Source organism: Scheffersomyces amazonensis (genome assembly GCF_036850825.1).
Source record: "Scheffersomyces amazonensis strain UFMG-HMD-26.3 chromosome Unknown RJT21scaffold_7, whole genome shotgun sequence".
Taxonomy (NCBI): domain Eukaryota; kingdom Fungi; phylum Ascomycota; class Pichiomycetes; order Serinales; family Debaryomycetaceae; genus Scheffersomyces; species Scheffersomyces amazonensis.
Genome location: NW_027042747.1, coordinates 5980 through 28067, shown reverse-complemented (window position 1 = coordinate 28067; position 22088 = coordinate 5980). Strand labels below are relative to the sequence as shown.

General features: G+C 32.3%; 5 protein-coding genes across 5 annotated transcripts; 3 read left to right on the top strand and 2 right to left on the bottom strand. All coding sequences in view use genetic code 12, as the record gives it.

Moving 5' to 3' along the window:
- Positions 1-42: 42 nt before the first annotated feature.
- RJT21DRAFT_122643 (TauD/TfdA dioxygenase family protein) lies at positions 43-1362 on the top strand. The gene has a single exon (XM_064882459.1). The coding sequence runs from the start codon at positions 79-81 to the stop codon at positions 1279-1281; it is 1203 nt and encodes a 400-aa protein (XP_064736167.1). The 5' UTR covers positions 43-78; the 3' UTR covers positions 1282-1362.
- An 85-nt stretch (positions 1363-1447) lies between these two features.
- RJT21DRAFT_52813 (alpha/beta fold hydrolase) lies at positions 1448-2760 on the bottom strand. The gene has a single exon (XM_064884943.1). The coding sequence runs from the start codon at positions 2475-2477 to the stop codon at positions 1545-1547; it is 933 nt and encodes a 310-aa protein (XP_064736166.1). The 5' UTR covers positions 2478-2760; the 3' UTR covers positions 1448-1544.
- A 2677-nt stretch (positions 2761-5437) lies between these two features.
- On the top strand, positions 5438-8071 carry RJT21DRAFT_141683 (Hyphally regulated cell wall protein N-terminal-domain-containing protein; the record flags this gene model as incomplete). Its single annotated transcript, XM_064883401.1, has 1 exon — positions 5438-8071. The coding sequence occupies one exon, from the start codon at positions 5438-5440 to the stop codon at positions 7580-7582; it is 2145 nt and encodes a 714-aa protein (XP_064736165.1). The 3' UTR covers positions 7583-8071.
- Positions 8072-12599: 4528 nt separating this feature from the next.
- On the top strand, positions 12600-13811 carry RJT21DRAFT_128311 (uncharacterized protein; the record flags this gene model as incomplete). Its single annotated transcript, XM_064882915.1, has 1 exon — positions 12600-13811. One exon carries the CDS (start codon positions 12600-12602, stop codon positions 13809-13811), a length of 1212 nt encoding a protein of 403 aa, XP_064736164.1.
- Positions 13812-15350: 1539 nt separating this feature from the next.
- RJT21DRAFT_141681 (DEAD/DEAH box helicase) lies at positions 15351-20917 on the bottom strand (the record flags this gene model as incomplete). The annotated part of the gene is made up of 2 exons (XM_064883400.1): positions 15351-15458; positions 16029-20917. The coding sequence occupies 2 exons, from the start codon at positions 20915-20917 to the stop codon at positions 15413-15415; spliced, it is 4935 nt and encodes a 1644-aa protein (XP_064736163.1). The 3' UTR covers positions 15351-15412.
- Between the last annotated feature and the right edge of the window lie 1171 nt (positions 20918-22088).

The following is a 22088-nucleotide window of genomic DNA, read 5'->3' as shown; positions in this document are numbered from 1 at the left end:
CAGACATGAATAATATTGAAGTAATTCTAATTAATTGGGTCAATCCTTAGTATTAATAAATTAAAATAATATACAAAAATGTCCTTTAAAGTCTCAGGTACAGAATTGTTCGATGCTCACTTTCTTAAACAATTACAGAAATTGAAAGTTGGTGGTATTACTGCTGATGAAATTGAAGAACAAAGAAAAAAGATTAGATATCCTGAATACCTCGGTGCTTACAAGGTTGAAGAAGAAGGTAAATATAATAATTTCAAGAATGTTGATGGAGCTAAGAATGATAAGGGTCATTTAGGTGATCCAACTTTCAAGAATCTTTTTCCTCAAGGTTCCAAAGTTAAGACTACTGACTTATCACCTAACTTTGGTACTGAAATTGAAGGTGTTCAACTTAGTGAATTATCTGATGCTGGTAAAAATGATTTAGCTTTATATTTAGAAACCAGAGGTTTAGCAGTTTTCAGAGATCAAGATTTCAGAGATAAGGGTCCTGATTTTGCTAAGAAATTCGGTGAATATTTTGGTCCTTTACACATTCACCCTGTTAGTTTTGCTGCTGAAGATCATCCAGAATTATTGGTTACTTATAGACCAGCCGGTGGTGATGAAAGATATGATAATGAATTTGCTAATAGAACTGGTGCTTATGGCTGGCATTCAGATATTAGTTTTGAAGAGTATCCTGCTTCTTTCAGTTTCTTCGTTGCCTTAGAAGCCCCACAAAGTGGTGGTGACACAGTCTTCATTGATCTTAGAGAAGCCTATAGACGATTATCTCCAACACTTCAAAAATTCTTCGAAACTTTAACTGTTATTCACACTAATTATTATCAAAATCAATTTGCTAAATTAAAGAATTACATAGCCAGAGTTAAGGCTGATTATTTTACTGAGCATCCATTAGTAAGAACTCATCCTGTAACTGGTGAAAAGGCTTTATTCTTCTCAAGAGCTTTTACTCACAGTATTAAGGGTCTTAAGAATACAGAATCTGATGCAATTCTTGGTTTTATTGAACAACATGTTACTGGTAACCCTGAATTCCAAGTTAGAGCTGCTCACAAAGGAACTGATGCTAGATCAGTTATTGCCTGGGATAATAGATTCTTATTGCACACTGCTACTGTTGATTTCTTACAACATAAGACTCCAGCTCGTCATCATTTTAGAATTACTGTTCTTGGTGAAAGACCCTACTTCGAAAAAATTGAAGATAAGGAAAACCTTCATTCAAATGGTTCTGCTAATGGAAATTCAAATGGTCATTCTAATGGTCATTAAATATGCATGTAATTTTTAAATGATCAAAGACTAAGTACTGGTGACTCGTAAATATTTGAACTTTTACATAGTATTTCAGCGGAAAGAGAGAGTTATGAGAGTTATGCTTTTTAATATATATAAATTGTGTTGAATTTAATTACAATAATATAAAAGTATACTTACATGTATTTAAATGTGGCATATATTATTTAAAACCATAAGAAAACAAGTACTTGGATGTATTTAAAATAGATAATTAAATTAAAAGAGATAGCTAAAATTTATTGAAGAATATCATTCTCATAGGAAAAGGTTAAAATTTCTTGGGCAATCTCTGCTGGATGAGTTACGGAAGCAAAATGTCCAGCATCAAGCTCAACAACCTTGACATTCTTAAAATCTTTCTTGTAAGCATGAGCTCCATCTGGAATGAAAATATTGTCATTAGCACCCCAGACTGCTAAAACGGGAATATCAAGCTTTCTAAATAATTCGTGAAATCTGGGATATAATTCCACATTCTTTCTATAATCAAGAGCGAGATCCAATTGATTTTGAACATTTACTGAATCACTCAATGCATGATAATCAATTAATGGAGCTTCTGGATCAACTCTGAAAATTTCTTTCTCACCATCGAAGTACTGAGTTTTGTAGAAATCTGAATCTAATAAAGCATTTCTAATATTATTTAATGTTTCTTGATACTCCTTCTTTTGTTCATTATTTAATTCATGGATATCGGTTAGACGCCATGCCCTTTGAAAAATGTTCCAGAAGTCTTTACCCAAACCTTCAACATAGGCATTACCATTCTGAGTAATAATGGCAGTAATTCTTTTTGATTCTTTCAAAGCAATTCTGAAGGCAGTAGGGGCACCATAGTCAAATACATAGACAGCAAAAGCATCAAACTTAATGGCTTCCAAAAATAATTCAATTGAGTCAGCTATATTCTGGAAAGTTATAGAATATCCCTTTGGGGTAGTAGTTTGTCCAAATCCAGGTAAATCAGGAGCAATTATATGAAAGTAAGGAGCTAACAAAAAGAGAATTTGCTTGTACTGTCTAGATGAAGTTGGAAAACCATGTAAAAGTAATAACTTAGGTTTGCTAGCTTCGCCAGCTTCCAAATACAAGATATTGACTCCATTATCAAGCAATTCTTCTTTATAAAAAGGAATAACATTTTTATTAATTTGAGGAACACCCATTATTAATTAAGATTCAATACTATCAATATAAAAGACCACTGACATATAATAGTTACTTTTCGTATAAAGATTCCTGACAAGTTCATTTGAAGGTGTTATATAAGGATATTAATATTCCAGAAAAAACATAAACTAACCAACTTTCGTTTTTCCAAAGCTTACTAATCTTGGAATGATTACAAATACAATTTTATAAAATAATAAATCAATTCATCTGAGTTGCCATGCAACGATCTACCTGCTCTTAAGTAAATAGCATGTTTATGTTAATAGCAGAGCATCGCTGAGAATAAAAGTATTGATTGTGGTAGCAATTTGTGTGAAAAATGAAAGAGTCGCACCTAGCGAAAATGGGTGCACCAAAAATACAGAAGAGTATCGATACAGCAAAAGGGATAAGACTGACACTTAGTAAATAGATATAGCATTAAGTTATTTTATTTTCTAATATATTTTATGTATATTGGAGTTATTGGATTAACATCTGACAAAACACTTCTGAAGAAAAAAGGTTTTGTTTAGTAATCAACAAAACATTAAATTAGTAAGATGTCGATTTCTGCTACTTAACAACATAGAAATAATATCTCATTAGGATTGCATATAGACAATCCATATTCTAAGTCATTTAGAAATGCTTTCCTATCGGTTGACTTAGTGCGGAAATAAATACTCTATACACTCTAAATTTATCACGGCAGACTTTAATAAATTACTAAAATTAGGTGTACTAATTTGTCACTTTTATTGGAGTCCGTAAGTTATACCTTAATCACAAGCATTTTACATGTTTTATTTAGACACAGTATGATAGATATGAGTAACCCTTACTGATTTTCGGAGCGACGCTTCAGTAGTTTGAATATAGCGATACTAGTATTTAAAAGAAATTATGGAGAACGTTTAAATTTAAATGCGGGGCTCAAACCCCGAACTTTTGTGCGTGTTCCTCACATCATGCAGAATTCAAATATAGAAAAAAGCATACTGCATTAAGAATATATACAGCTAATCTATTTTCGTCATAATGCTGGATTTGGAATGAAAGTAACATTCTATATTGACAAATATCAGTATCTGTTCGTAATATTATGAAAAAAAAAGCGACCGAAATCTTATAAAATCCGCTTAATACTTTAAAATCTATCTTTCAAGGCTCATAATCACTAAATTGACGATGATCGTAACTCGATTGACGATATATGAAATTCAATTTCACAATTATCCCAAGAAATACACCTGCTCTACATTCTTGTAGTACTTTTACTTTTGTTAATATATATCGCCGCATTGAGATATTCGGATGATTTCCAACATTCATATTCGAGTCAGTTACTATGCAGTATTAGCTCAAGCCTGTACCTTACCAATAATTTGCAGTCAAAACGGTCGTGCGATGGTTTTGTAAATGTTATGCAATAACTAAATATACTTTCTCGTAAATATAAAAATCCTTGTTCTTTTACATATTGTGGAAATATTGTATGGCAAACTTGAGCGACTCAGCATTCCCTTGTTTCACATGTTTTCATATCCGGAATCTGCTCTTTTCAGACATTAGTTAATTTTTTGGGCCGGAATCATAAGGCTAAAGTTTGTATGGTAATGGAAGATTCGAGGTAATCAAAAGCGACGCTAAGATAGGATGATTTATTCAGAGACATTTTGAATTTGGGTAATATTTACAGGTTAGTATGGTGGTGGCTACTGGTAGTAAATATGCTGTTAACAGATTTTGATAACGAAAAATACTTATTGAAACCAATGTATCTCAATTAAAGACTCCTAATAATTCTGGTGAAGATTTTTCCATTATTAGCTGAGCACAGTAATATATATAGTTTCTTGCTCTAAAATTTGAAGTGGGTGGCTCGAAAAAAAATTGAATAATGCTAAAGTCCATAACAATTGTCATTATTACTTAAGTTTCTCGACTTGGCTTGTCAGTTAAGAATAGGGTGCTTAATTTTGACAAAGAGAGAGGTATTATAATTAAGTTGACGAAAATTTTAATTTCACATTAGTCTTGAATATATTTTCAATTTTATGAAACATTCTAATTTCAACTAAGTTTAGTTTCATATTTGATGGGCTAGACATGTATATTATTATTCTAAAAGAAAGTAGATAGTAAGTGAAATATCCTAATGAAGTGAGATTTTTAGGTAATCTGATATCTTGCAAGTGTTAGAATCATTCTATATAAATTGGTGAAGCTATAGGTTTCCACTAAACCAAATCGTTTTCAGCGAGGAGTATGCCATACATTTGAAAGTTCTTCTTAACCACTTTGAGTAATAATGAGGAGACTGAAGAAAAGACTAACTTGCAAATAACCATCCAGAGTAAAGATAATGGCTAAAGTTGCAGCTTAAGAAGCTGAAGCAGCTGGTTGGCTCAAGCCAAATTTAAGTTCGTATTTGCAATGGATCTAATACGGTTGATATATTTGACCAATTCTAGAAGTTACTATATTTGGTATTATCCATGTTACATTCTTTCCAAGAACAGTATAGCAAATCCTAGTAGAAAAACCTAATACAAGTCAATTACTCTAATAGAATATGGACTGACATACACCAAGAAAAACATGAAACAATCCGCTTTATTGATAATGATAGTTCTTAAATATCAAAACCACAAAATTTAGCTTTTTCATAACCAGTTGGTGAACTTCTACTGTAAATCTTATGAACTATTCGATATTTGTAGGTCGCGAAAATAGACGATAATCTTAGATATAAGATAGCTAAGAACTATGTTGCATAATAAAAAAATATTATATGTATGAATGATCCTCATTTTTAGCAGCTAAATAGCCCTTGGTGATTTGCTACTCCAATGGCTCCACTTAGTTTCTCTAATTGTATAAAAGGTTCAAGCTATACCTTGTTTGTGAAATTTAAAAGTCCATTTCTCGATCTGCAAACTATTCCCAGTTCTTGAATCTCAAATTGAAAATGAAAGTGGCTAGCTTGATTTGTGCAATTGCCATACAGTTCTTATCCACTTTAGCTTATGAAATCGTAAAAGATGAAATCGACTATGGTTTCTGTTATTATGAGCTAGGTGATATAAATATCGCACCAAACGTTGATTATTCCATCATTAACAACGCAATCACAGAAACTGTTGGAGACCTTCATGTTGGAGAGGGAGGTGGCTTTTATATCAGTAGCTTTTGTGACCTTATCGGTTTGCATGTCAGTATGCATGCTGGTGACGTACATAACAAAGGAATTATTTCATTCAATTCTCTCGAATCAATCCTTCCAAGCACTTATATCTTCACTACTATAGAAAATTTTATTAACGATGGTAGTATCTATATGGGCTCAAATGGAGCTGTAGTTCCTGGTATTTTCACTATCAACGCCCCAGTTGTTACTAACAATGGTTTAATGGTATTCTATCAAACAGAAAATTTTGGTGGTAAAGTGATCTTAGGTGGAACAAATTTATTAAATGGTATTAGCAACAATGGTCAGATTTGTTTGTACAATGAATTATATGAACAACTCTCTGATATTAACGGTTCAGGTTGTATTACCTCACAAGAAAATTCCACTGTCTTTATCAAAAATCCTTTGGCTGACATAGGCGGTCAAACTATCTATTTAGCTGATCCTAGATCTTCTGTCATTGCAAATCCGGTTCTTTCTGGACACCCAATTAATGTTGCTGGTTTTGGTGAAGGAAACATGGTTTCCTTGAGTACTACATTGCTTCCTAACGTCCTCGGAGTCACTAGACCATTCTCCTATAATGCCCAAAGTGGACACTTGACACTTTATAGTTTACCAGGACTGCAAGTTTTCAATATCGGTACAGGGTATAACGAAGATGATTTCGAAGTCACAACAGATTGGAGTGCTGTTCTTAGTGGGGTATTTCTTCCTTTTAACGCTGTCACATACAAAGGGCCAGTTCCAAATCCAGGATTACCAAGTAATTGTGCTTTATGTAGTGAGCTTCCTCCTGTTCCTGGGAAAACCGGTACAGAATATACTACCACAGTAACTATTAAATATCCTGATTATGTTTGTACAGATGTTGAAGATGTTATCATTACCTCAGATTCTCAGGGTAGTTACCATATTAGCAGCAGTCTCATTACTGAAACCTGCAGCTATGCCGAAACCATTCCACCCGCATCTTCCACTGAAGATAGTTCATTACCTTCCAATGAACCCAGTTCATCACCTTCTACTGAAGATAGTTCATTACCTAGTTCATCGCCTTCTACTGAAGATAGCTCATTACCTTCTGAAGGAGCTAGTACCGTACCATCAACTGATGTTAGTACATCTCCTTCTGAAGAAGTTAGTACCGTACCATCAACTGATGTTAGTACATCTCCTTCTGAAGAAGTTAGTACCGTACCATCAACTGATGTTAGTACATCTCCTTCTGAAGAAGTTAGTACCGTACCATCAACTGATGTTAGTACATCACCTTGCACTGAATCCACTTCATCACCATCTGAAGAAGCTAGTACAGTACCTTGCACTGAATCCACTTCATCTGAAGTCTGCACTTTACCTTCCGAAGGAGCTAGCTCATTACCCTGCAGTGAAGCTGGCTCATCTCCTTCTGGTGAAATACCATCAACTGAAGGAGAACCTGAATGTCCATCTTCAGATGAATCTTGTCCCTTCACAACTACTATCATTACTACTGATTCAAATGAAGAACCTTGCACTTCTACTGTTGTTGTCGTTGTTACAACTAATGATAATGGGGAAACTTATACAAGCAATTCAATCGTTGAAAATGAACAGGGAGGTAGTGTTTACACAACTACTATTGTAATAACCGATACTGCAGGAACCCCAAGTATAGTTACTGGATTTGTTAGTGTAGGAATTGACTCTCAGGGTAATGAATATACCAGTTCTGGTATCTTACCTAGCAATCCTACAGCTCCTGGAGATAACAATGGTGGTGCAAATGAATCTTCGCAAGCACCTGGAACTGTCCCTGGTGAATCTAGTGGCCCTACTTCTCCATCAACAGCACCAATGTTTGAAGGTTCTTCGACCAAAATCCAAAGTTCAATTTTATTTACATTAGTTTCACTTTTGATTTTCACTATTTTCGTTTGAAGTGATAATAAATTATTAACAATTCAACTCCGTATATGTTTAATTCTTCAAACTTACTTTCGTTAATTAAGATTCATAAGCAATATTTCCATTCGATTTAGTTGCATTTCATTCTTTGTGTTTCAATAATTATTCTTAAATACCCTAGTCACTTCACTAATTTTGGTGTATTGAATTTCGAGGACTTGCTATTTCTTGTATTATTTTCACTATTCTTTTCGGTCTATATAAACATTAATACAAAGTTTTAATTAGACGTTTAAATATTTAAAAATGAAACATTAAAAGTAGAATAATGAAGCGTTGTTATTATTGAACTTGAGATAACTACTGATCCTTCTGACTTTTAGCAGAAAAGTCTTCGGGGACTTCCTTTGCTTTGATTAAGCAATTAGCGCAAAGAGATAATGGGGTACAGAAATTTTATAAAACTGTGGAAATATATTTCTCGGATTTAAGAGAATAGTGTTAAAATTTTAGACTTATCCCCATGAATTTTTTCACTTGGCCACTCTATAGAATTCGGGTCTACAGTAATTCTTAACTCATCCATAAAACGTATTTGCTAAGTACATGCCGCGTATTTAATTTCAATAGTGGTTGTAATCGATATTGTCGTAGTTGCGAAATTGACCAGAGAAGGCCTGTATACTTATTATAAATTCATGAACTACAAATTTATTTTAAACGTAGAATCGGTTGACTAGGATTATATTCTACTAAATAAACTAATATTCAATTTACGTAGAATATTTATACACAAATCACAAGCGATCAGGGGTGTGGTTAGGTTAATTAGAAGCAAAAGAAAGTGTTAGTTAATTTTAGATGAAGTTAAGCTAGAGTTAGATAATAGTAAATGAAAGTAGAAGTAAGTTACAGTATGCTAAAGTAGGTCATATAGTTATTAATAGATGAGTGACTTTGTATTGTTCCATTAGTATACGTTGAAGTTAAAGAAATATAAGAAAATGTGAAAAGAAGTGATTATGAAGTTACTAAACGTCAATAAAATATAAGAAATGTTAGATTTTATATATTCTAAAAGATTTGTATGCTTAAGCCTGTTCGGTTTGATTAATCTAATTTAAGTACGGAGTCTTGAACTACGAATAATTTCTCATCCCCCAGGAAAAAAACTTATAGATAATGTTAAAAAGGTGTAACATAAGGCGCGCAGTATGCTGTCGCGCAACCAACTTAGCAATAAGACTATTGGCTAAACCATGGATTTGCAGAGTGTCTGAAATAATAGGATAACATTAGAGACTTTTCAATAGAATGTAACCGTAGTTATAATGGTTTTTATTTCGTTAATATGCGATAAAGTTACATCCTTATTTCAAAGTCAATTTAGGCAGAACTTTTGCGAAATAGGTCATTAATAAATTTAATATTATAATGTATAGTGGGAATACCTATTTTGCATCCATAACTGAATAAGACCATACCTTTCTAAGCCCATAAGGATGATATTGAGAGATTTAGGAATGGTGATTGTAAAATTTAGAAGCTACTAAGAAGATAACAATGATATAAGTCTAGGAAGCAGATTTATCGATGGAAGGTGCAAAGAGGAAACGTTCTACAGCTTTTATCACGCAAAAAGTGGGGAGATGATACGAGTTCTTTAAGTTTGAATTCTTTTTCCTTTACAGAATGTTAAGATTCAGATGGAGTTGAATATATCATAACAATATGCTTATCATAACAATATACTTAGACGCATATAGCAACATAATTGTCTTAAGGATATAAATTTGTTCATAAGTGTAGTAGATAGAAGAAGTTGACCGATTACTTAAGTACATAATTTTTTACGCACTATTTTGTACAGGTTTATTAAAATTAAAAATCTGGCGTGATGGACTACTTAAGTCCATAACCGAATTTGATGCTGCAGGTCAACTTTAGCGTTTGGGATTTACGTCTCTTCTCATTAAGTCACTTTCTTACTTTGGTAGAGCACACTTCGTATTTTTAGATGGATCAATTTCTTGGAATTTGACCGCTATAGTTAAGATCAGAAACTCCTTATTTTTATTCTATAATTAGTGACAATGCGACTTTGTTATTTATTTCTACTTCTGTACAATAAGGCCTTAGTGCATGAATTGATGCTAATCTTAAAAGTTGAGAATATCGTACCAAAAAAGTAGTGCTAACCCATATAGGTAATTGAAACGTTTTTCGGTTCGTCTCATGCATAGAATACATTTAAGATTTTAAACTTACATTATAAATGTGCTGGGCAGGTTCGAATGTTGTCATCTTTTACCATCCTTATTGGATACATACGTAAATCTCTGATATTTTATTACAGTGTGAAAAAAAATAAAATCCCTTCATTGCCAAGAAAGAAAGAGATTCTTGCACATCGAATGATATTCAGCAAAATGATATTCAGAAAAATGATTTAGGATCTACTGTAATATTTGGAATCTGCATAGGTTTCAACTTTCGTGAATAGCAAAATATGTTATGTTGTGTATCATTTTTGATGTTGTATAGGGTCAAATAAAGCGATAGGATTTCAACGGATATATATATATATTACATATATTACATATGTACCTTGTGTTTGAAACAGATTTTGTGACTCAAGGAAAAGTTTATTTTTGAAAATATTCGTAAACTGCAATTAAAATTTAGGTGGGCGAAACTTTTCTATTCCTTAGTGTTCTTGAAATTAATTGTCACAATTAAAATCAAACATATTACACTGCTTCGAATAATAACTGTAGATAATTTGTTTACAAAAGTTGAAGTTGAAGTTGATGAAGTTGATTAGTAACAATGATAGTCATTAAAATAAATTTTCGGTTATACAATGAGTTAACATTAGTAACATGTTCTATTTGGATATCGATGTAGCAAACGTGTAATACTTTTTATATGACTGTCAATTTATATACATACGGTCGTTAGTATGTAGATATGATTTGTAAAATTGAGGGTTCAGTCTAAGCCTGTGCAGTCCAAATATTGTGGCGAATACCGTTTTCAGCCTACTCAATTAACACCACTTGAGCACTCGATTTAATACTGCAAAAAGGGTAACAATTTATAAAATTCCTGATATAACTAACACAAACCTACGCAGTAGACCAAAAAAATAAAATTCATGCATTAGCGATGACTGCAAGCTAAGAAAAATTATGCTGAGTGAACGTAACGAACCACTTTTTCGCGATATGCAGAAAGAAAAAATAATTCTCTGAAAAGAATAATTCCGTACAGGGCTCTCTTTATTTTGGAACTACCATGAATAATAATTCAAATCATGATCAACTTCCGCAACCCCGGAATTATCACACAGTCATAAAAAAAGCTAACGAATGCCAAGAGTAGTAATAAAATAATCATTCGCTTTTATTAGGGTTCGAGGAAAGTTAATCATATTATGTAGCTCGAACGTTTGCACCACTCGAATTTTTAACGCAATATATTCGCCCTCGTCTACTGACATAGAGATTTATGAAACTATTATAATGAATATCACTGCTTTATGGAAAGCTTATGATAGTAACTTATATGCTAATATAACTGATTGATGATGCAAGATTTTATAGATTGTTAGTTGAATCTAGAAAATCTATGTAGTAAGTAGAGTTAACATGCAGGTGACTAGGATTGTGGGCAGTCATCTTCTTGTTTTTATTCGTACGCAACCTGGAGTATACAATAGTCCTGAGCACACTGTAAATGACTGCAAAGTTCTGTTGGATAGATTATCAATTTTAGATACAATTTATCGTTAAAACTGATGTCTCTATCAAAGTTTAATGTTCATAATGGACTAACATATGGGTATGATAAGAATCTTCTAGGTGAATAAACATAATTTGATGTAAAAGTAAGTCAAAACAGAAATTCAAATGGAACTTCTGCATGATTGCTATACCTTTATAACGCTTTTCAAAATATATGTTGGTGAATCATTGATGAAAGTATATTATCTTCTATTAAAAAGTTTCCAATGTGAAAGTTACATCTTTTAAATAAGAAAGCTATCCCACTAAATCTTGTGCGTGTCTAGTTCTAACTGAGTATGAGTTGATTTTCTAAATATTAAGTACAAACAAATTTCAAAGACTTCAACGTTGAAGTCATTCATTTATTTCCTAATTTATGATGAATTAAGGGTATAAACGTAAGCATTCACCGCTAAAAAGATTCGTAAACATCCTTTCTTTCTAGCTAGTTCATTCAAAGTTTAAATTTTCTTATGAACAGACAAGCAGAATATATTTGATGCAGAATAAAACTTTAAAGTTAAACTCATTCTACCAAGTGCTGCTCTAAACATTATTAAATGATAGTACCAAGGGTACACCAAACAGGCGATAATTGTTTTCTAAACCAATTTACACAAGCTTGTAGAACAATAACTGGTTAAAGAAATACTTTTTGTCCAAAAGATATTTAAATGACGGTTCTAGTAATACAATGCTTAATTGGTTATCAGAATGATTGTTTTTTTTCGAAAAACTTAAAGAGGTACTACTCTGTTCCACAATTTGACAAGTGAAAACTTATATAAACAGTAAATAAATTGTTTAAGGTAGCAAACCTATTTGTTCTTCTTTATTCGTATGTATTAAAAACCTTGTTTTTTATCACTATCTATTAGAAATTTGCGAATATACTGCATTTACCGAATTAGCGAACCTCTTTCAATTTCTTGAACACAAAATATCCAGTTCGAACCACAACATGCATGTTAATGGTTTAAATGTCGAACTACTATACAAGCCAAGAGTATGTTCCATATAAACTTTAAACTTCTTTAAAGAGGTAAAAGTTTTGATTTGTTGAGGCTTATGAAGCCGATTTATCTTACATTAAGATGCATTTTTTATTAAAATTTAGCAGCCTTTTATGAAATTATTGCACCATTCTCAGTATTCAAAGTACATTCAGATAAGTTCAAGCAATTTAATATATAAATTAAAGATTATCATGAAATTCTAATATACTTGTATAATGTTAGTCTTCATAGAGTTAAATATCAGAAATGAAGTCTTCAAGTTTAGGAGCAATATTTTTTGCTGCCTTCCTATTGCAGACTGTAGTTTCTGGAATCACAAAAACCAATTTAGATATCTATAACACTACTGTAAGAAATATCACATACTTTTCAGGCGGCGATTATGGTATCGAATGGCGTGCTAATATAACTATTCACGAACATGCAGCCTTTATATATTACAATTACGATATGCATGGGTATAATACCTTCTTTGAAAATAATGGTATATATTATTGTCAAAATATCGGTGGTTATCCATATTTTCAAAAAGATCATATTTCCGGTCTGACTTATAAACTTAATGAAGGTACAGACGTCGGGGGATTTATTAATAGTGGTACCTTTGTTTATAATGATAACAATACCGCATGTAGTCAACCTACTTATACGATACATGGACATTACTTTATTAATGAAGGTACATTTATTATGGCAGGTTCTCAAGCATGTGATGGATCGACAAATAGTATTAAACCATTCGGAATTTTTCACAATACTGGTGTCCTCTCATATTTTCAATATTTTATGACTACCGGTAATGCACCGAGTACATACTGGGGTTCTGATTCGGCTTGTAGTACTAATGTGGCTACTGTTGTCAACAATGGTTCGCTTTGTTTGTGGAACAATAACCCAGTATATCAAAATTCTCCATATGCTGGAAATGGATGTATTGACATTGGTAATCAAAGTACATTTGTTATGAGGTGTCAACATATGTTTGGTCAGGATGGTGTCTTACAAACAATTTTGCTTAGTACAAATACTTCTGTGTTGTATATTCAGAATCCTGAAGACGCTTCTCGTCCACCCGCAACTCCATATATTTTAAGTGGATGGGGAAATAAAAATCAGCTTACTATCAATTCTGGAAGTCCAACTTGGACTTACGATGGTAATATTTTAACTATTACTGTTCCACATAATAAATTCCAGTTTATCATTGGTCCTGGATATGACCCGAATTTGATAAGTTGGAGTAATGGAAAATCCTGTAATAATCTAGGGTTATCAGGTGCTCGTTTCGTATACAATGCTCCTCCTCCAGATAGTTCAAGACCAAGCGCATGTTTAGTATGTCCAACTGCTGTTCCTTTAGTATATGATCTTCTTATGGATCAACCTGATTACACGACTACTTGGACAACCACAAATGCAGATGGTTCAGTAGAAACTAAGTCTGGTCAATTTAGATAGTGGGGATCATTTAATTTTTCAGCTAGTATAGATATTAGCCTGTGTGCAGGAGAGCAGATTTACTATGTAAAAAATCAATTTTCACCTCGCAGGACAGAACTTGGGTGCATTTTGATTTTCCCATAGTTAAGGGTGCAAGTTGAGTCGTTTATATGCCGTACTAAAAAAATAGTCTAGTATAATTTAGATTGACCAGAAATTTTTATGAAGTGAGCTATGTAAATGTTTATTAACAACATAAGTAAACTACACTATTATTGATATGCAACATTTTAATGGTTTTTAAAGTACATATGTTATTTTGGTTATAGTTTCACCACGATCCATTTGAGTATGACTTTCAATTGTTACGGATTCACTAATTAGACATCATTGTATTTCTCATTATGATTAATATATTAATTACTATAATGTTATACAGCCATTGCAATTCAATGACTTTTAAGCTGGTTTTGATAAGATTCGTTTAGTATGGACTTGGGTCACTAGGTACACTTGTTTCAGAAGGTGATTTATTACTATTTGTGGAGCAGTAGTTTAATGGTCAAGAGTTATAAAGTAATTAGTGTAATATTATCCAGATAAGGCAATTCAATGACTTTTAAGCTGGTTTTGGTAAGGTTCGGTAGCTATTGCTTTTGGTCACTAGGTGCACTTGTTTAAGGTGATTTATTACTATTTGTGGATCAGTAATATAATAATCAAGAGTTTTAAAGTAATTACTATAATATTGTCCAGTCAAGGCAATTCAATGACTTTTAAGCTGGTTTTGGTAAGGTTAGGTAGCTATTGAGTTTGGTCACTCGGTGCACTTGTTTAGCACTCTAAGTTTTAATGGTATAGTTTGCTGGTGTTGATTGTTGGTAAATTTGGTATTTTTGTATATTAAGGGTTGTATTTAATATAGAAAGATCATCTTTTTCTTTGGAAGTTATTTCAAAAGATGTAGAATGTAATTAGATAAGTTATATATGTATAATTATTTTAATAAATGATTTGGTTCACATTTTATGCTCTTCTCTAGTTTGTAATAAATTTATGATTAATGTAGATTTGAATTTTTGGTCGTGCGTAGAAATTGTTAGCTGTAATTTTTTAGTGAGCAGAAAATTAAATTTATATTTTAAAGTATAGTAATTAGAGTTAGATAAGTGGCACTATGTACAATTGCTAAAGTAGTAACATTGGAACGTAATGTAGTTTAGATATTAGTTTGGAACATAATGTAATTTAGACATTAGTTTGGAACTTAATGCGCTTTAGAAGTAAGTTTGGAACATAATGTAGTTTAGATATTAGTTTGGAACATAATGTAATTTAGACATTAGTTTGGAACTTAATGCGCTTTAGAAGTTAGTTTGGAACATAATGTAGTTTAGATGTTAATTTGAAATTATTTAGATAGAACTAATACAATTTAGAATTAAGTAGTAGAATTTACTAGAAATTTAACAATAGCAAGTCAAGCTAAGTTAGCACTGAAGATAGAATTGGTTTAAATAGTAGTAATTAATGAGTGTTGTTAAATGTAGTAGTAACATAAGTAATCTTGTTCTAACTATCGGAAAGCTAATAGAATTTAATAAATATAGATATTGTTGTCACATAATAGTTGTATTTAAGGTGACTTTAATTAAAGTAAAGGAACTGTAGGATGGAAGGTAGAACAAATTAATTAGAAATATCATCATATGGAAATAGTAATTAAGTAATTAAAGAGTAATATAGAATGTCTATTAGATATTATAAGTATAGTTTTAGAGGTTATACTGAAGGTAACTTAATGATACTTTAAATATAAGTGTTATTCAAGGATATTGGAGGTACCCAATTGGAATTAGAAATAACTTCAATAGTATTAGCTGACGTATCAGTGGTATATGATATAGTTAAAAATGTAGAAGTAAGTAGCGCTTATTTTACAAGTCTAACTAAAAGTAGTGTTTATTAGTGATATGAATTAGAACAAGAGTCTAATGGATAGTAATCTTTAATTGGGAAAGTAATAAAATATACTATTGGAAGTAGCAGTAAGCTAGCAATAACTTTTATTGAGTATAGTAGAAAATATATTTAACTTGTATAAGTAATGATTAAGAGAAAGTAATGATTCTAAATGGAAGAAGTGAAGTCAAGTTAGTTAGAAATATATTGTAATGTTAAAATTTATACTAGAAAGAATTTTACATACATATATAACTATAATTTTATACTTACTTTAATACCATTTTAGTCTTCTTATCCAAATGGTAATGCATTATGCTGGTTTCCTCTTCTTTCACTTGTTGGATCATTATATATATGAAGTACATATACCCATATGTCCCTCGATATTCACTTAATATAACTTTAAGAAAATCATCGTAGCTGTGAAGTATCCATATTATTTCTTGATTCCTAAACATCTTAGATAAGGTAATAAAACACAAGTCTATATTGTAATAGCCAGTCAAAAGAATGAAACTTAGTAACTGTTCCATCATGCATTCACCTTGATGCATCAAGTGGCATCTTTTGCATGCTCCTTTAGTTTGTTTCTGTCTTAATCTATCTTCTAATTGTTTCATTTTTTCCTCTTTGACATTGTTGTCCATCAGCCATCCTACCTTACTACTTACTCCCCTCCAACCATTAATCACTTTAAGTGTTGTCAGGAAGTTTCTCCTTTTAGTTGTATCAGCCCCAAGCCTATTATTTGGCTTGGGGGTATACAATAGATTATACAAATCTTGACTTAATTCTTGAAAAGGGATATTATGATGAGTTAAGTTCAACTGTTTGTTGAATCTTAGTAATACACAGCTCTTCATTTTGGCTCTAAACAGCTCCTGATGTACATAATTAACTACTATATTTCTTAGTTCTATAGCCCTTTCTATATTATCCTGATTAATATAATTAAGTAACTTTTTGGAGGAACTCAAGACATATGGAATAAGGAGTCCCATAGTAAATCTGTAGTTGGGACATTCTATATTGTGGGTTTCGTGATTGAGTCCACATCCATAGCAGATCACCTGATTCCCAAGACCACGGTAATAGTAGTGTTGGAAATTATAAATTAAGGCATTATCAATTCTTAATTCATCCTCAAACTTAGCTTTTTTAAAACGTTGTGGATCCATCATTACATAGATATTATCATTATATTTCTGGAGTACTGAAATGACCGATTCATCTGTTTGAAGATATAATGATTCATCTGCTGATTGGTTATTTAATATCCGCTGTTGTTTGGAGGCAGATTGGTATGACTGTGTTTCTCCTCTTCTTTTCAATATTGGTCTTGTTGAATCAAAGGTTGACAAAGGTGACTGATATGTGTTGGTTGTATTGGACAGACTACCTGCAACTTCATTTATTGATGATTGAGCTAAAGGTATGTTAAATAAAATTCTATTGCTAGCTGGTTTATTTAGTGATCTATTAATCATACTAGGTGGAACTTGATTGACGACAGGCAAATTATCAAACCAGTCAGTAGTGTCTGTCTCATCCATTGTATTATCAGCTTGTGTTTCTACTTCAATTGGTCTATCTGTTTCTACTTCCATTGGTCTATCAACTTGTGTTTCTCCTTCAATTGGTCTATCTGTTTCTACTTCAATTGGTACTATCGGTTGTGTTGGACCATTGCTTCTGCAGACACTGCACAACAGTACTTTGAGTTCTGTGCACAGTTTGATTTCCAATTCTTGGGACCAATTTTGAACCTCCGACAAACATGTAGGTGACATGAGTTTCTTTTGAAATTCATCTTTACTTCTATTGGCTACAAGAATCAAATCAACTGTCGATGCCTGCCCATCTCTACCAGTCCTACCACTGGCTTGTATGAGAGTTTCGGCGTCATAGCATTGGTCTCCAATAATTAAATATCTAAGTGATGTTATGTCTAATCCGGTAGTAAACCCAGTAGTAGCAATTACAACTCTTAATTCACTATTGTATACCTTTTCTATAACACTCTCTTTATCAGCGAAATTTAACTTGGAATGGAACATTTCACAATTAATACCAGCCTCTTTGAATTCTTTATGATACTCTTGTACCTTTCTTATAGTGGGTAAGATAACAATACTAAAAGGAACTTGTAATACTTTTGATTTAATTATTTCAGCAACTTCTTCTTCTCTTTTGACAATGGTTTTATTAAGTATTATATTTGGACGAACAATGGAAGGACTTTCTAATCTAATTAGCCTTTTGGGATTTATCAAACTGTTCAATTCCCTTTCATATGATTTAGGGTATGTCGCTGACACAAAGAGCATTTGAAATCGTTTGCATTTAGCAATTTCTTCATTTTTGCTCTCTCTATATTGATGATACATAAAGTGGGCCTCTTCAAATATAATTCGACGTACTGACATATGGTTGGAAGCTTCAATGGTTTCTATCAATTCATTACTAAATAGTTCTAATTGTACTATTAGCATATCATATGCTGTGGTGTAATTAATAGTACCCTCATAAATTAATGGTACAACTCCGTAACGTTTTAGATGTTCTAATATATCTAATCTCAAGGAAATAAAGGGTACTACAACTACTGAGACTTGCCTTTTGCTACTTGGAAACACATAGTTTTCCAAATAGCTGGCAACCCCATATGTTGCTGTCTTTCCCTCAGAAGTTCTTAAACATATAGCTATAGAGTTATTTCTAAGAACCTCCAAGGTAGTAACCACTTGTATTTCTCTAGCTGGAAAATTCAAAACCTTAAGATAAGCGTCTTTTACATCCGCAATGCTAACATCTTGCCATATTATGTTTGAACTATTAACTTCGGGGGTTACATGATTAGTCAACATCTCATACCATCTATTGCAAACTTTCCTTTGGAGTAAATTGTTACTGACATTACTTCTGCTTTCATGATTATAACCGTAATTGACCAAGGCCGTTGTATTGGAATGGTTGCTCATTCTATTGATTTCACTGATTATTTGTTCAACTTTATTAAAGTCAACAACTAAAGAGTGAACCAATGAATGTAACCCTTGACGCATTTCTCTTTGATTTAACCCAACACCATATGCCTTTGTGATGTTTCGAATGGCACTCAATCCAAGGTCCGGCTTAGCTCGACCATTAAGTGATATGAACAACTTGGTAAAATACTCTCTTTTAATATATTCAACATTATTAGCGGCCCTGATTATTGGATCTTCTACATCTAGATCCTCTTCTTCATTCTCTATTTCTTCGATTTCCTGAACTAAGTCTTGGTCTATATCTGAATTAACATGTCTATTAGTACGTTCTTTTGTATAACTAGTACCCTCAATAAACTTGAGTCTAAGCTCCAACAATATATGCCTTGTCAAATGTAAGTATAATATGAGATATTGTCCGGTTTCCACATTCAAGTATTTAGTAATAGCAACTATAGTATTGTGACGGTCTAAATTTTTGGAGTAGGTAGTTCTGAATACTACATTTTCTTCATCAAGAATTACATTACTAGGTGAGTTGGAGTGGTCCTCGATTCTCATAGTGAGAATCTCTGGAGACCTATAGGGTGCTCCGCACCCAATAATAATAAGTAGGTAAAGTAATTCTTGAATCTTGAGTATTCTCTTGAACAAAGCAACAGCAGAATGAACATTTTTGACTTTATTTTTTTTGAGTAATAGTTGAAATTCAGAATTGCTATAGCGTTTAAATGTTTTTCGGAGACTGAGTTTCTTATTATACTCCTTAACTATATCTGAATATTTAACACCATTGAAGAGATCAGGACCAAATATATCAACCAACTCATCTTTAATTGTAGTAATGCAACCTTTTCTCATATCATTCAATAGTTGCAATGAGACAATCTTACCGTTAATTCTAAAAGCATCTGTTCTGGAACCTACTTGTTGACAATTCATCGGAGTCTGAGGACTAGCTAAATCATGTTGATTGAACAACCATTTAAGACTGAAATAACCTGCACTATGTTCAATGTTGGGAGACTTTAATTCCTGTTTGAATGCTTTAAATTCTTCTTTAGTAATTTCATGTATAATGATTAATTTGGAGAAGAATAATACGCTGCAGAACATAGTCCTTCTCACTGAGTTCGAGACAAGACTATTATTCTGCAGCATACAACTAAGAACAAAAAGGTCTAGAACTGTTCTCTCAACATTAACTTTTAAAAGATAATCTTTTAAGAACATAGTGCAGAACTTGTCGAAGTCCTCTTTCGAAGTTACCTTAATATCTAAATGGAATAAACTTACTTGAAGGAAGGTCACAGTGGCTTTAACATAATCATTAACCGCCCCTCTACTATAGTGTGACTTTAAGAACACTTTGGTAGTATTCAAGTTTTTCTGAAACTCATTAAGCTTGTCCAAGTGATCCTTTGTAAAAAAGCTTCTTACTAAACTGGTAAGCTTTTTCTTACCGGCTTCATCTTCTGGAACTTCCTTGTAAAGTCTCATTGCCCTTTCAACACAAAGTAATGATAAGAATTTATCCTTATTCAAGTCCAGTAAAATATTTTCCTGAGTTAAATTCTCATAGATATCAATTGTAGTTGCTTCAATTAAAATTGATGATAAACGGCTACTGATTCTAACAGGATAACCCAGCTGCTGCAGCAGGACTAGCATTTCATGATTGGCTTCAGGATGATATTTCTTGACATGCCGATTGAAATACTTTAACCCAATAAACGAAGAGTCACAAAAGTTACAATTGTACATGTCAATTGGTTGGACACCCGGAATAGAGACATTGGTAGACAATCTGTTGGTAGTAATGTCTCTCTGCAATTTAGATTCATCTAAAAAGAAGGGTTCCAAACTCTCATACTTCGCTGCCACATTACCCTCCCATCCAGGAATATCAGTGATAAGTCTTCTGAACTGCTGCATGTTCGGAATACTTCTGAATTCATTGGCTTTCGGAATAAAGACAAAAGGAATTCCTGGAGTACAGATGTATCCGTTAGAGTTCAAGGTTTCAAGAGTTTGATTAGTGGCTTGGTCATAAAGTGACTCAACTACTTCATCTTCACTTTCGCTAGAGTGTTCGTCGCTGAAGACTTCTCCATAATATGGAATGCCGTGGTTAAGAAAATCGCGTTCAGTACTATCTGTGGTAGACATTGTTGGTTTAAGAACTTTGGTTATGATAAACGTATCTGATCTTAGTTAGTGTTATATCTATCTGGTTTGATGTTAAATTTTTATTTTTCTTTGAAAAAGCTTTGAAATATTTTCATTCTAACTTTTTCCTTATTTAGGTAAATGGTACACACTACGCATTGATTTAAGTTCGTGCATAAAAATTAACTTATTATATTTATTTAGACTTAACAGGTTACTAATTAGATGATACAGTGCAGACGGTTATTAAAATATATTAAATCAAAGTATTGCAAAAAATATTATTGACAATTAATAATACTCGCTATGACTATTAATAGAGGGATCAGGTTTTCTTATCTGAATTATTTTACGAACTGTTATCTCTTAATAATAAATTAAATAATTATAAATTAAATATTAGTATTTGTGAATATTCTAAATTGATGTAGTAATAGTAAATTAAATAGAAGTAAGATCAGGACAGCTCAAATGGTTACTTTCAAAAATAGTTAACCAAGTAGTTCGCTAGGTGGACAAAATTAGGGGGCTGGACAGAAAAAAGTTAATACTGGAGAAGGCAAAAGCTGCAAAAAAATACTGTCCGATTTTACTAGTTGAAAGAAAATACTCAATAAATTGAAGGCGAGGAAAAATTAGGGAGGGTTTGTCTAGGCGGGAAAAAATACTGATTGAAATTGACAAGGTATATTCTGGCTGATTGCAATAGAGTTTATACTTAACTGCTTGGAGCTCAGAATGAAGTATATGGTATAAGGTGATGTAGTTAAGATATTTCTACAGTTTGGTAGTACTCACATTAAGGTGGGTGAAGTTACAGGTATTTAGAAGTTTTCTAGTATGTGCGAAAGTATTGTTCTCATAGTTAAGGAATGCTTAAAACAGTCGTCAAGTATCACTTTTATTAATGGTATGAGGCTGATATTTTGGCAAGGTTATATTGACGTTAGAATACAAATAATGTTAGAAGAAGAGCTTATTAGCATTAAGTTTAGAGTGTTTGGATTTAGGTAATTTAACATAGTTAAGAGCACATTTAAAACAAGTATCACTTTTATTAATGGTATGAGGCTGATCTTTTGGTAAGGGTATATTGAGTTTAGAACACATGTACAGTTCAAAGAAGAGCTTATTAGCACTATATTTAGAGTGTTTGGATTGAAATTTTACA